This window comes from Ambystoma mexicanum, chromosome 1p (genome assembly GCF_040938575.1).
Source record: "Ambystoma mexicanum isolate Mex_15411 chromosome 1p, UKY_AmexF1_1, whole genome shotgun sequence".
In the NCBI taxonomy this organism is placed as follows: domain Eukaryota; kingdom Metazoa; phylum Chordata; class Amphibia; order Caudata; family Ambystomatidae; genus Ambystoma; species Ambystoma mexicanum.
The window spans coordinates 336,201,224-336,217,300 of record NC_090921.1 but is presented as its reverse complement, the minus strand read 5'-3'; the positions used below and the strand labels follow the sequence as shown (position 1 = coordinate 336,217,300).

Sequence of the window (16,077 nt, the reverse complement as noted above, 5' to 3'; positions counted from 1 at the left end):
CAAATCAGGGCCAATCGTTGTGCCTTGATTAGTGAGATTCTTTTAGCATGTGTACATAGTCATGGGTTCAATCCCGACCTCCAAAGTCCTTACTCTCGCTCGTCCATGCGCTAAAAGACTACTCACTAATCAAGGCACAACGATTGGCCCTGATTTGAAAAAGGCGGTGAAACACGTGTTAGAGTGTTGTCTATGGAATTACCACCACATTTGTACTGCGCTGCTAATCTCTGAGTGAGGCGCACTGTGTGGTATTAGGACCTGCATGTTTACCTCTTTCTCCCTTTTTATAGTTGTTCCATATTTCGTTTGCTCATTTTTTGGTGGGTTTTCATGACTTTTTCTGAAGTACCCAGACAGTGGCCGAACTGAATGTAAAAATAAAACCTTAAATGGCTTGCACACACAGTATGGATACAACACAGGCAGCAGCAGGGCAAGCTTCTGTTACACATCGAATGGGTACAGGACGTGTAGCAGCTGTGCAAGCTTCCTTCACAAACACAGAGCAGGTAAAACTCCGGCAGCAGAGGTTCAAGCTTCCATCACGCACAGGGAACGTACAGAACACACAGAGAGCGAGCCAAGTTCCTTCTTGGACATAGTAATTAGTACAAGTAATCAGTGCATTCCTTCACACAGAGAAAAGGTACAGAACCCACAGAGTGCGTGCAAGGTTCCTTCTGAAACATAGTAATTAGTACAAGTAATTAGTGCAAGCTTCCTTCACACACACAAAAGGTACAGAACACACACAGAGTGCGTGCAAGGTTCCTTCTGAAACATAGTAATTAGTACAAGTAATTAGTGCAAGGTTCCTTCACACAGAGAAAAGGTACAGAACACACAGAGTGCGTGCAAGGTTCCTTCTGAAACATAGTAATTAGTACAAGTAATTAGTGCAAGCTTCCTTCACACAGAGAAAAGGTACAGAACACACAGAGTGCGTGCAAGGTTCCTTCTGAAACATAGTAATTAGTACAAGTAATTAGGTCAAGCTTCCGTTACACAGAGAAAAGGTACAGAACACAAACAGTGTGTGCAAAATTCCTTCTTAAACATAGTAATTAGTACAAGTAATTAGTGTAAGCTTCTTTCACGCACAGAAAAGGTACAGAACACACACAGTGTGTGTGCAAGGTTGCTTCTTAAACATAGTAATTAGTACAAGTAATTAGTGCAAGCTTCCTTCACGCACAGAAAGGGTACAGAACACACACAGAGTGTGTGCAAGGTTGCTTCTTAAACATAGTAACTAGTACAAGTAATTAGTGCAAGCTTCCTTCACGCATAGAAAGGGTATAGAACACACACAGAGTGTGTGCAAGGTTCCTTTTTAAACATAGTAATTAGTACAAGTAATTAATGCATGCTTCCTTCACACACAGAAAAGGTACAGAACACACACAGTGTGTGCAAGGTTGCTTCTTAAACATAGTAATTAGTACAAGTAATTAGTGCAAGATTCCATCACACAGAGAAATGGTACAGAACACACACAGTGTATGCAAGGTTCCTTCTGAAACATAGTAATTAGCAAAGGTAAGTGCAAGCTTCCTTCACACAGAGAAAAGGTACAGAAGACAGTGTGTGCATGGTTCCTTCTTAAACATAGTAATTAGTACAAGTAATGGGTGCAAGCTTCCTTCACACACACAAAAGGTACAATACACACACAGTGTGTGCAAGGTTGCTTCTTAAACATAGTAATTAGTACGAGTAATTAGTGCAAGCTTCCTTCACGCACAGAAAAGGTACAGAACACACACAGTGCGTGTGCAAGTTTGCTTCTTAAACATAGTAATTAGTACAAGTAAGTGCAAGCTTCCTTCACACACAAGGGTACAGCACACAGACAGTGTGTGTGCAAAGTTCCTTCATAAACAAAGTCTTTAGTACAAGTAGTTTACCAAAAACTCAGACATTAGACTGCGCCAGTTTCTTGTGCAGATAATTATTTATTATAAATTGCTTTGTGATAAGTTGCCCCTTATGATTAGTACAAGTACATTCAAGCTTTCTTCACACACAGAAAGGTATAGAACACACACAGCGTGTCTCGGAGGATAGCTCAGGGGCAACGTGCTCGCCTTGGTAGCAAGACCACACGGAGCGCCATTGCCCACAGGTTCGATCCCCGAGGCGGTTCTTAGAAACCTCTGGGTATTAAGCGCGTTATAAATAACCTATAATGTCATGTCATGTGCAAGGATCCTTCTTAAACATAGTTATTAGTGCAGGTAAAACGTGACAGAAGGGGAAGCGTCTTTCGCACGCAGAAAAGGTATAACGCCAGCAGCAGAGGTTCGAGCTTTCAACGGGCACACAAAAGGTACAGAACACACAAAGCCAGTGTTAAAGGCTCCTTCACAAACATTGTACAAGTACAACACAGCAGAAATGCAAGTTTCCTCCACATACAGAACAGGTACAACTCGGACAGCAGCCTTCCAAGCTGTCGTCAAACTCAGAATAAACATCCTTCCCAAACACAGCAAGCACAAGAGCAACATGGGCAGCAGCAGTGCACGCTTCCTCCAGAACACACACACACTCACACAAGCAGCATCCGGGCAAGCTTCCTTCACACACGACAACAGGGGCGTTGCTAAGAGGGGCGGGGTGGCTATAGCCCCGGATAGAAGCTCAGGGTCTACAACCAAAAGGCGAGCTGGCCCCGACAGTCCCAACTTTAGAACAGCACTGGACCTTTTCCACACCTAGCAACAACACGGCATGACAGATAAGGAGGCAACATTAGATCAAACTTCACACACAGAAGAACAGAGCTACAACTTCTTTTTTCTGTGATTGGTTCTTTTTGATTGGGCGGATGTTTGGAGCGCATGCGCTGGACGCACTGAACTTGTGGGACAGGTCGGAACATGCATTGTCGTCACGTGGTCTGTCGCTCTCTCCTTCTCCAGGGCCTACTCTTTCCACGTGGGCGCCGACGGCCAGATGCAACCCGTGCCCTTCCCACCGGATGCCCTGCTCGGATCCGGCATCCCCCGCCACGTGCGCCAGATGCACACCCTGAACCACGGCGAGGTGGTGTGTGCGGTCACCATCGGCAGTTCCATGCGCCATGTCTACACGGGCGGCAAGGGCTGTGTGAAGGTGTGGGATGTGGGCCAGCTGGGCACCAAGACCCCAGTGGCACAGCTAGACTGCCTGGTAAGTGGGCGGCTGCATTACCAGCCTGTCGCCACAGGGGGCATTGGGAGCAAGGGGCATTCTCAACTTCTTTTCATGGGAGGGGCATTACCAAACTGTTTCCGGAGCAGCGGGTTCCCTATTTAGAAGACACAAGAGGAGCGTTGAGTGATGAGTGTGCCTGCCAGTGAGACTGTGCAGAAGAGTGTGTGTGCCACTTATCTCAATGGGGCTAGCAGGGGCTATCGCAAATGGGAAGTGTTTGCATCTCACACACACATCTATTATACGACTTGGTGAGTGCCTGACGATTTCTTTTATATGCATGTCAATAGAGAACAGAGTCTGTGGAGAACGCAGTTTGCGTCCCTTTCACCTACCTGCCCTTACGTAGCAGAAGCCGAGTGATCCTGCTTACGCAACCATATGAAGGAGTTATCCCCACTGCTCCGCCACCCATATTTCTGCTTTCTTCCCCGTGGACAATGTTATTGTGGCCCTGGAATCCTCTGAGTGACAAGGTTCCGGAGACCTCAAACTCTCAGACTAAGAGTCTACAGCTTGACGATCCTCAAACCTCGTGCCTTGTGGTGAAAGTAGAGGCCGCTGGGGGCCAAGCACCCTTAGACGTCGAGCCGTCTGGAGGCCAAGCAACCCCAGACTTGGGGCCCTCTGTGTCAGACACTTCCTGATATCTGGTGATCTGTTTCCTGCGAGCCAACTGGGGCCAAGCACCATCAGACCTCGAGCCCTCCGAGAATCAAGTGCCCTCAGAACTCAATCCCTTTCGGGTCCAGCACCCTCAGACCTCGAGCCCTCTGAGGCCAAGTGACCTCAAACCTGGAGCCCTCTGGCAGCCAAGCATCCTCAGACCCTGTGCCCGCTTGGGTGCATGCACCCTCATAACTTCAGTGGGCACACCTTATAGCGGGGGCTGAAACCAGGGGCTTTCCAGATGTTTTGTCCTATGACTCCCAGAATCCCTCAACATTGACTATGTTGGCTAGGGCTGATAGGAGTCATAGACAACACATTTGGAGAGCTGCAGGTTCGCAGACACCTGCTTTAACGAACAACTGAAATCGAGAAACAAAAACATGCTTGTGATATATTTGCTTAAAGTTGTTGTTAGACCCCAAAAAAGTTGCATTGGCATAACCTTCCAAGTCCACCCAAGACCAACGTGTGACCCGAAAGTTGCCACCGCTTATAAGTCCTCCTGAGGCTGCCATGATAAAGAAGATTCCGAGAGGAGGAACAGATCTACTCTATGCAGGAGTGCACTAAGCTTGCACGTTTGTGATTGGTTACCTCCCGGTGCGTATACGGCTCCTGACATTCCTGTTGGCTGGGCAGACCAGTCCCTGCAGAGATTGGCTGAACGATTTATTGATGGAAACGCGGCAACTTTGTCAGTGTTTAAAATCTTTCCTTGTTCTCCTTTGACATTTGCCAAACAGACTGGTCCCCACCACGAGCGGCAACTTTAAATGATCATCTTTTGTCTATTCAAAAAAGTACCGTTTTGTCTGATGGGAAACTATATGTCCAGTATTTCAGTTGGGTTGTCTCACACTTTGAGACATTCAAAAGACTGCAGGTGCTGCACATGTTGCGTCAGGGAATGACACAGGAGCCCATGCATGCGCTAAGCCTAATTTATTACAGATATGCCCTAGTTAGTACAGTCGTGCTTCTACTTCTGTGGGAGCTGGACTCTTTTGGTCACCTGCTACTGCACTTTCTGTCTGTGCCCTGTGACAAAAAGTAGTGTCCATTGTCTAGCTTCACGAACTTAGTGTGCCAGGGTCCTATTGCTCCTAATTCGAAGATAATGGTGTCTCCCGATCTGCTCACTAGCTTTGAATATCCACTGCGATTTTGAATCAATTCGACGTCAACCGTCCAACGCTAAAGTACCAGCAGACTAGGAAATATTTTAGACCCAAACTCCCCCAGACAAAAACATGCTAAGGCCCAATTTCCCTCCGACTAATGGGATCCAAACTGGCCCAGAATAGGAACCCGCTGCAAGCCAAGCTACCCTAGAATAGGGACCTACTGAGATCCAAGCTCCCCCAGAAAAGGAACCTACTGTTACCAAAGCCTAGAAGAGAACCTACTGAGACCCAAGATCCCCCAGAATAGGAACCTCCTGCGATCCAAACTCCTCCAGAATAGGAACCTACTGAGACCAAAGTGTTGTGAATCAACTTCCGGGGCACCAATGGTCCAGGGATGAATTTCAGTTTCTTAAGCATCATTCATCTCCACACCTCTAGTACACCAGAATAGATCCAAACAGATTGGAAACAAAAGCAAATGATAAACCTCCTTGTCCAATTTTGATAACGTGGACTGAACAGCAGGTGTATCTACGCAAGGTCGTGGCTCATTGGTTAGTTACAACACAGCGAAAATACAGTTATTACCCAATGATAAAAGGGACAGTCCTGTCAAGGCTGTTTACAAATATCTACTTTATTATTATCACAACAGACAGTTCTAGCAACACTATAAAATACAACCAACCCTGTAAAGAAATGCAGAGGACAGACAGCTTCAAAGAAGGAAAAGGGATGCTCTCTGGATACTGACAGGAGGGTAGTTGGTAAAATCAGTAATCGCAATAGTTCAAGGATACTTGGAGTCAGCACAAAGGGAGCAATGTGTCGTAAAATGTCACTTGGGGCCTTCAGAGAAGCACCAAGGGAACAGAACCACAATGTACCTTGTGCTTGAAGAGGTTCTTGGTGCTCGACAGTGTAGAGTCAGTTTCAGGGTGCTTTGCAGCTTCTACAACACAGTTCAAGACGGGAGACAGCTGTGGGTATCAGGTGGCAGGCAGTTCAGCAAACAAGGCTGGACGGATGACTGCACGTTGGCCTATATGGCGGCTCAGGGTTCGGAAATCATTGTCTCAGTGCTGGTCGGCAGGTCTGAAGCACTGTCTCAGACAGCATTACCGACTGCGGAGTAACAACAGTGAGCAGTGCAGTCCATTGCAGTTCGAGGGGCTCACTTGTCTCGAAAATGTCCTTTAAGGTGGATGCTGGTTGATGCTTTTCGATGCACTCCTCCTAGCTTTTTCACTGGGCTCGTGTCATCCTTTAAGGCGGATGGCCCAAAGCTGAGGAGAACGTTGCAGGCAATGTCCTTGTCCGTGTTTTGGTTCAGAGACTCTCTAGCACTTCCCACCTAGGAATCTTCCTTGCAGAGCCTAGCCGGGCACACTGTGTGCTGGCTGGGTATCGGTTCTGGAGCTGCTGGAGGGTCCTCTGGATTAAGTATCTCCCTCTGTTCTCTGGGAGATGTTTAGGGAGGGATCTTGCTGCCCTCTTTGGAAATCCTGGCTTTCCTTCACTGACGGAAGCTGTAAGATGGACTGTACACCTACAGCCATGGTCAATATTAGTTCTTCTTGTTTCTCCTTGCAAAGTCTTCAGATGATCTGCCCAAGAGAGGGGCTCAGCCCTCTTTTACAGCCAAATTGGCCACAGTGATTGGTGTAGGCTAAGCCTACCTTAATGAACCAATCCTGGGCCCCCACCAGCTATCTCCTGTATGCACGAGGTCATAACCAGAGTGCTTTGCAACAGAAAAGGTAAAGGAGTGAAAATGTGTAATACTAAGTCCCACCCTCCTTCCTGTCTGTTGTGGATCAAAGGGTCTCTCTAGTTAATGGAGCTCTCTGTGGTTCCTGATTAAAGTGGCAGGTCTCGCTTGAAGCTGTGGCAAGAACAGACGTTCTGTCTCCATCGATCCACATACTTGTACCTTCTGAATGGGATCCACCTGTGGGGATGACTACTCTAAATGCATAGTCCCAGACATGACAGGTCACTGCCCTTGATACTGAGAGGCGGGATCTGGCTTTAGGTTGAAACAGTGCATATCAAAGGTTGTTGGGGTCTTCCTGTCTTTGTTGAACCTCTGCAGCCAGGCCCATGTGGGCCTGTTTGAAGTATACTGTATTAGTATGTTAATTGTGTTAATTCCTGCCACCACCTGCACAGGGTAAACAAACGGACAGGGCAGATCCATTGATTCTTTGATAGTTAATTAGGCTGTCCATGGCAGGAGGAAGGTTTTGGCCCTCCCCCTCCCGAGATGCATTGTGTACTTCACCTGTTCGGATCCCAACTAAATATAACAGGGGTACTGCGCCTGTAGGCTTTGTCCACCCAGAGTACACATGTATATGTGTATGTCGTCCAGTAAGCATAGGAAAATGTGTGCGGATTAGACCCACACATTTTACGGCGGTTGATCTACCATCATTCAAAAATTTCAAAAAAATGCCCTGGCCAGCACACTTGCCTCACACCAAGCTCACCCAGAATAGGAATCTACCGAGACCCAAGCTCACCAAGAACAGGAACCAGCTGATAGCCAAGCTTCTTTACAAAGGAAGTAAAAGAGTCCATGTGCCCTCTGTGTTCCCCTTGGAATTTTGTATTTTGTTGTTACTTTTCTGCACCTGTTGGAATGAACCAGAAAACAGAAGACTATTTCTATGAAATGTCATTCCCTGCTTCCAGGAACGTATTACCTCAGTACTGTAACACCTGGAAGCTACTTTTATTGAACAGTGCACACTAAGGGTTGTCACTGCCGTAGGCTTACAGGCCTGCCAGTGATTTGCCTCCGCGGCAAAATGGCTTGAATACGAGGTGGCCTTTTTCCCCCTCCTAGCCTGCACTATTAGTGACCTGTGGACATCCAGGAAGCCCCAAAGAACCTAACAGGCTCTGAAGACACTTTAACAAATTCAAGAATAATGTAACATCTTTATTTTTATTTGCGAGCAATGAAATACATTTTTGGAAGGGTTCTGGAATTATATAAATATTCCCACCTACTGCTGTAGTTTGTGGACCGCACCAGCCGAAGTAAAAAGTAAGGAAAGGCCTGGGCTCTGCAAGGACAGAACCTGAATCCTTCCGGCAACCAAGGCCCCCGCCATTTTGGATTAGAGAGTGTGACCCATAAAGTAGCCTCAAATGTAGAGAGTGAGGCATCAAGTGAGTGGACATTAGCTAGGTATCATAAAGATGCCCGCTGCTCAGGGCATAGCCTTATCAGCCCGGTTGCCAAGCGTTAGAGCGACTCCAATGACGATATTCCAACATGGGAACCCAAAGCATTTAGGAATCCAACGGGCCTCCTTTCTAGGAATGAGAGAGTACTATCAGAGGTATTTGCGACATTTGTCCAAAAAGAAGAACTTAAATAAAGGATCCATGATCCATGATAGGAACTTTGGATCAAAGTAAACACTGTGAGTGTGTTTGCAGATTCAGGAAACAGATGCTTCTTTTCAGCCAAAGGTGTATGAAGGTTTCCCTGTCATAAAATTAAATAAGCAAATTAAACACTATAAATAATGAACAATATATAAAGATAGAACATGCCTCCTTCCCTATGGCAACACACAAATATACATTTACAAACAAATCGAATTAAAGAGCAATAAACAGGCATATAGCACAAGGGGTGAGGTAGGATTGGTCACTATCCATACCCGAGGATTCGCGAGGCTATTAGAAGGCTTGCTCGGGTAGCTACTGATTCTGTCAAGGAGTGTCCCCCGGTTCAGCCGCTGGATGGATGCCCTGGGCACCTAGAACTGCCCTGCCCAGAACCCTTGTTCGGGTAGGAACCCGATGCCCCAGATGCAAGCAGGTCCGGGGCCAGTCAGCAGCGCGCAGAAGACTCATGGCTACAGCCATGGACTGCAAGGGCCACTTAAGGTGCTTGCTGGGAACGTTTACAGGGCACTTTACCCACCTACGAGTACCAGGAGCTGACCCTGAATCAGGCCTCCAAACCTATAAAAAGACCCACGAAAGACAGACCCAAAGACTGAGCCTGTTCAGTGAGGGATGACGTCATTGGGCAGTGAAACACATTTGCCGGTGGTGTGAGCTTATTTCTTGCAAAAGCTCGTGTTCACCAGAAGGCATCCACGGGGCTGCCCGACTTCATGGAGCCCTGGCCGGACCCAGCCTTTGTACTTGCCCCCTTGAGATCTGTCCTCCATGCCTGCCAGGCACTGGGTTATTTGCTTCTCATGTTGTATCATTTTTCTGGGATTAACGTTGCTCTCAGTAAAACCCCATCTTAACTGTGCTTGCTTTCACGTCATTGGAACCGTTGAGATGGTGACGTTGCTTTAGGATAGATTCCGATTTATTGAGGGTATTTTCTGTCATTTTTCTTAATGATAATTCGATAATGAAATGACGGTACTTTCCTTTTGAGCTTCTGAATTGGTTGCTCCCAGCACGTTTTTTTTTTATGAAAAAGCCTTGTGCTTGCCCTACGTTACTGGAGGGAAGACAAGATATACCATTTGGTTCTGTTGGTTTGCTTCATTAGGGACCATCACACCCGAAGAGTTAGGGACCAGTTTCCTGAACACGGAGAGACAAGCTCACACAAACAAGGAACCCACTGAGACCCAGGCTCCCCGAAACAAGGAACCCACTCAAACCAAAGCTCCCCCTGAAAAGGAACCTACTCAAAACCAAGCTCCCCCTGACAAGGAACCCAAGGAGATCCAAGCTCCCCGAAACAAGGAACCCACTGAAAACCAAGCTCCCCCTGACAAGAAACCCACAGAGACCCACGCTCCATTAAACAAGGAACCCACTGACACACAAGCCCCTCCAAACAAGCAACCCACTCAGACCCAAGCTCCACCTGACAAGGAACCTACTGAAAACCAAGCTCTGCCAAACAAGCAAACCACTCAGACCCAAGCTCCCCCTGACAAGGAACGCACTGAAAACCAAGCTCCTCCTGACATGAAACCCAAGGAAGCCCAAGCTCCCCTAAAAAAGGAACCCACTGACACAAAAACTCCCTCAAACAAGCAACCCACTCAGACCCAAACTCCCCCGACAAGGAACCCACTGAAAACCAAGCTCCCCCTGACAAGAAACCCAAGGTGACCCAAGCTCCCCCTGACAAGGAACCCACTGACACACACGCTCCCCCAAACAAGGAACCCACTGAAATCCAAGCTACCCCTGACAACAAACCCACGGAGACCAACCTCCCCCAAACAAGGAACTCACTGACACACATGCTCCCCCTAACACGGAACCCACTCAGATCCAAGCTCCCCCTGACAAGGAATCCACTGAAAACCAAGCACCCCCTTGACAAGAAACCTAGGTAGACCCAATCTCCTCTGACAAGGAACCCAGCGACACACAAGCTCCCCCAAACAAGATACCCACTAAATACCAAGCTCCCCCTGACAAGAAGCCAAAAGAGACCCATGCTTCCCTGAACAAGGAACCCACTGACACACAAGCTACCCAAACAAGCAACCCACTCAGACCCAAGCTTCCCATGACAAGGAACCCACTGACACACAAGCTCCCCAAACAAGGAACCCACTCAGACCCAAGCTCCCCTGACAAGGAACCAGCTGAAAACCAAGCTCCCCCTGACAAAAAACGCAAGGAGACTCAAGCTCCCCTAAACAAGGAACCCACTGACACACAAACACGCCCAAACAAGCAACCCACTCAGACCCAAGCTCCCTCTGACAAGGAACCCACTGAAAACCAAGCTCCCCCTGACAAGAAACCCAATGAGACCCAACCTCCTCCAAACAAGGAACACACTGACACAAAAGCTCCCCCAAACAAGGAACCCACTCAGACCCAAGCTCCTCCTGACAAGGAACCCACTGAAAACCAAGCTCCTACTGAAAGGAAACCCAAGGTGACCCAAGCTCCCCTAAACTACGAACCCACTGACACACAAGTTCAACCAAACAAGGAACCCACTGAAAATCAAGCTGCCAAAACAAGCAACCCACTCAGACCAAGCTCCCCTGACAAGGACCCACTGAAAACCAAGCTCCCTGACAAGAAACCCACAGAGACCCACGCTCCATTAAACAAGGAACCCATTGACACACAAGCCCCCCAAACAACGGACCCACTGAGACCCAAGCCCCCCTGACAAGAAACCCAAGGAGACCCAAGCTACCCTAAACAAGGAGCCCCTCTGACACAAAAGCTCTCCCAAATAAGAAACCCACTCAGACCAAAGCTCCTCCTGACAAGGAATCCACTGAAAACCAAGCTCCCCCTGACAAGGAACCCACTGAAAACCAAGCTCCCCCTGACAAGGAACCCAAGGATACCCAAGCTTTCCCTGACAATGAACCCACTGACACACAAGCTCCCCCAAACAAGGAACCCACTGACGCAAAGGCTCCCACAAACAAGGAACCCACTCAGACCCAGGCTCCCACTGACAAGGAACCCACTGGGAGCCAAGCTCCCACTGACAAGAATCCTAGGGAGACCCAAGTTCCCCCTGACAAGGAATCCATTGACACACATGCTCCCCCAAACAAGGAACCCACTGAAAACCAAGCTCCCCCTTGCAAGAAACCCAAGGAGACCGAAGCTCCCCTAAACAAGGAACCCACTGACACACAAACTCCCCCAAACAAGCAACCCACTCAGTCACAAACTCCCACTGACAAGGAACCCACTGAAAACCAAGCTCCCCCTGACAAGAAACCCAAGGAATCCCAACCTCCCCCAAACAAGGAACTCACTAACACACAAGCTCCCCCAAACAAGGAATCCACTCAGACCCAAGCTCCCCCTGACAAGGAACCCAGTGAAAGCCAAGATCCCCCTGACAAGAAACCTAGGTAGACCCAAGCTCCCCCTGACAAGGAACCCACCGACACACAAGCTCTCCCAAACAAGATACTTACTGAAAACCAAGCTCACCCTGACAAGAAACCCAAAGAGGCCCAAGCTTCCCTAAACAAGGAACCCACTGACACACAAACACCCCCAAACAAGCAACCCACTCAGACCCAAGCTCCCTCTGACAAGGAACCAACTGAAAACCAAGCTCCCCCTGACAAGAAACCCAATGAGACCCAACCTCCTCCAAACAAGGAACACACTGACACAAAAGCTCCCCCAAACAAGGAACCCACTCAGACCCAAGCTCCCCCTGACAAGGAACCCACTGAAAACCAAGCTCCTACTGAAAAGAAACCCAAGGTCACCCAAGCTCCCCTAAACTACGAACCCACTGACACACAAGTTCAACCAAACAAGGAACCCACTGACAAACAAGCTACCCAAACAAGCAACCCACTCAGACCAAGCTCCCCTGACAAGGACCCACTGAAAACCAAGCTCCCTGACAAGGAACCCACAGAGACCCACGCTCCATTAAACAAGGAACCCATTGACACACAAGCCCCCCAAACAACGAACCCACTGAGACGCAAGCCCCCCTGACAAGAAACCCAAGGAGACCCAAGCTACCCTAAACAAGGAGCCCCTCTGACACAAAAGCTCTCCCAAATAAGAAACTCACTCAGACCAAAGCTCCTCCTGACAAGGAATCCACTTAAAACCAAGCTCCCCCAAACAAGCAACCCACTCAGGCTCGAGCTCCCCCTGACATGGAACCCACTGAAAACCAAGCTCCCCCTGACAAGGAACCCAAGGAGACCCAAGCTTTCCCTGACAATGAACCCACTGACACACAATCTCCCCCAAACAAGGAACCCACTGACACCAAGGCTCCCACAAACAGGGAACCCACTCAGACCCAGGCTCCCACTGACAAGGAACCCACTGGAAGCCAAGCTCCCACTGACAAGAAACCTAGGGAGACCCAAGCTCCCCCTGACAAGGAATCCATTGACACACATACTCCCCCAAACAAGGAACCCACTGAAAACCAAGCTCCCCCTTGCAAGAAGCCCAAGGGGAACGAAGCTCCCCTAAACAAGGAACCCACTGACACACAATCTCCCCCAAACAAGCAACCCACTCAGTCACAAACTCCCACTGACAAGGAACCCACTGAAAACCAAGCTCCCCCTGACAAGGAACCCAAGGAAACCCAACCTCCCCCAAACAAGGAACTCACTAACACACAAGCTCCCCCAAACAAGGAATCCACTCAGACCCAAGCTCCCCCTGACAAGGAACCCAGTGAAAGCCAAGCGCCCCCTGACAAGAAACCTAAGCAGACCCAAGCTCCCCCTGACAAGGAACCCACCGACACTCAAGCTCTCCCAAACAAGATACTTACTGAAAACCAAGCTCACCCTGACAAGAAACCCAAAGAGGCCCAAGCTCCCCCTGACAAGGAACCCACTAAAAACAAAGCTCCCCCTGATAAGAAACCTAGGGGGACCCAAACAAGGAACCCAATGACACACATGCTCCCCCAAACAAGGAACTAACTGAAAAACAATCTCCCCCTAACAAGAAATCCAAGGAGACCCAAGCTTCCCTAAACAAGGAACCCACTGACACACAAGCTACCCAAACAAGCAACCCACTCAGACCCAAGCTTCCCATGACAAGGAACCCACTGACACACAAGCTCCCCAAACAAGGAACCCACGCAGACCCAAGCTCCCCTGACAAGGAACCAGCTGAAAACCAAGCTCCCCCTGACAAAAAACGCAAGGAGACTCAAGCTCCCCTAAACAAGGAACCCACTGACACACAAACATGCCCAAACAAGCAACCCACTCAGACCCAAGCTCCCTCTGACAAGGAACCCACTGAAAACTAAGCTCCCCCTGACAAGAAACCCAATGAGACCCAACCTCCTCCAAACAAGGAACACACTGACACAAAAGCTCCCCCAAACAAGGAACCCACTCAGACCCAAGCTCCCCTGACAAGGACCCACTGAAAACCAAGCTCCCTGACAAGAAACCCACAGAGACCCACGCTCCATTAAACAAGGAACCCATTGACACACAAGCCCCCCAAACAACGAACCCACTGAGACCCAAGCCCCCCTGACAAGAAACCCAAGGAGACCCAAGCTACCCTAAACAAGGAGCCCCTCTGACACAAAAGCTCTCCCAAATAAGAAACCCACTCAGACCAAAACTCCTCCTGACAAGGAATCCACTGAAAACCAAGCTCACCCTGACAAGGAACCAACTGAAAACCAAGCTCCCCCTGACAAGGAACCCAAGGATACCCAAGCTTTCCCTGACAATGAACCCACTGACACACAAGCTCCCCCAAACAAGGAACCCACTGACGCAAAGGCTCCCACAAACAAGGAACCCACTCAGACCCAGGCTCCCACTGACAAGGAACCCACTGGGAGCCAAGCTCCACTGACAAGAATCCTAGGGAGACCCAAGTTCCCCCTGACAAGGAATCCATTGACACACATGCTCCCCCAAATAAGGAACCCACTGAAAACCAAGCTCCCCCTTGCAAGAAACCCAAGGAGACCGAAGCTCCCCTAAACAAGGAACCCACTGACACACAAACTCCCCCAAACAAGCAACCCACTCAGTCACAAACTCCCACTGACAAGGAACCCACTGAAAACCAAGCTCCCCCTGACAAGAAACCCAAGGAAACCCAACCTCCCCCAAACAAGGAACTCACTAACACACAAGCTCCCCCAAACAAGGAATCCACTCAGACCCAAGCTCCCCCTGACAAGGAACCCAGTGAAAGCCAAGATCCCCCTGACAAGAAACCTAGGTAGACCCAAGCTCCCCCTGACAAGGAACCCACCGACACACAAGCTCTCCCAAACAAGATACATACTGAAAACCAAGCTCACCCTGACAAGAAACCCAAAGAGTCCCAAGCTCCCCTAAACAAGGAACCCACTGACACACAAACACCCCCAAACAAGCAACCCACTCAGACCCAAGCTCCCTCTGACAAGGAACCCACTGAAAACCAAGCTCCCCCTGACAAGAAACCCAATGAGACCCAACCTCCTCCAAACAAGGAACACACTGACACAAAAGCTCCCCCAAACAAGGAACCCACTCAGACCCAAGCTCCCCCTGACAAGGAACCCACTGAAAACCAAGCTCCTACTGAAAAGAAACCCAAGGTGACCCAAGCTCCCCTAAACTACGAACCCACTGACACACAAGTTCAACCAAACAAGGAACCCACTGACAAACAAGCTACCCAAACAAGCAACCCACTCAGACCAAGCTCCCCTGCCAAGGACCCACTGAAAACCAAGCTCCCTGAAAAGGAACCCACAGAGACCCACGCTCCATTAAACAAGGAGCCCATTGACACACAAGCCCCCCAAACAACGAACCCACTGAGACCCAAGCCCCCCTGACAAGAAACCCAAGGAGACCCAAGCTAACCTAAACAAGGAGCCCCTCTGACACAAAAGCTCTCCCAAATAAGAAACCCACTCAGACCAAAGCTCCTCCTGACAAGGAATCCACTGAAAACCAAGCTCCCCCAAACAAGCAACCCACTCAGGCTCAAGCTCCCCCTGACACGGAACCCACTGAAAACCAAGCTCCCCCTGACAATTAACCCAAGGAGACCCAAGCTTTCCCTGACAATGAACCCACTGACACACAATCTCCCCCAAACAAGGAACCCACTGACACCACGGCTCCCACAAACAGGGAACCCACTCAGACCCAGGCTCCCACTGACAAGGAACCCACTGGAAGCCAAGCTCCCACTGACAAGAAACCTAGGGAGACCCAAGCTCCCCCTGACAAGGAATCCATTGACACACATGCTCTCCCAAACAAGGAACCCACTGAAAACCAAGCTCCCCCTTGCAAGAAGCCCAAGGAGAACGAAGCTCCCCTAAACAAGGAACCCACTGACACACAAATTCCCCCAACCAAGCAACCCACTCAGTCACAAACTCCCACTGACAAGGAACCCACTGAAAACCAAGCTCCCCCTGACAAGAAACCCAAGGAAACCCAACCTCCCCCAAACAAGGAACTCACTAACACACAAGCTCCCCCAAACAAGGAATCCACTCAGACCCAAGCTCCCCCTGACAAGGAACCCAGTGAAAGCCAAGCGCCCCCTGACAAGAAACCTAAGTAGACCCAAGCTCCCCCTGACAAGGAACCCATCGACACTC

General features: G+C 49.2%; 1 protein-coding gene across 7 annotated transcripts in view; it reads left to right on the top strand.

Moving 5' to 3' along the window:
• LOC138569831 (transducin-like enhancer protein 2) overlaps window positions 1-16,077 on the top strand; it is a 1,070,704-nt gene that overhangs the window by 887,902 nt on the left and 166,725 nt on the right. For all 7 annotated transcript variants that reach the window (XM_069648244.1, XM_069648230.1, XM_069648222.1 and 4 more), the window contains one exon: window positions 2,928-3,177. In XM_069648244.1, the coding sequence (XP_069504345.1) occupies window positions 2,928-3,177 (250 nt within the window). The remainder of the gene's footprint in view (window positions 1-2,927; window positions 3,178-16,077) is intronic.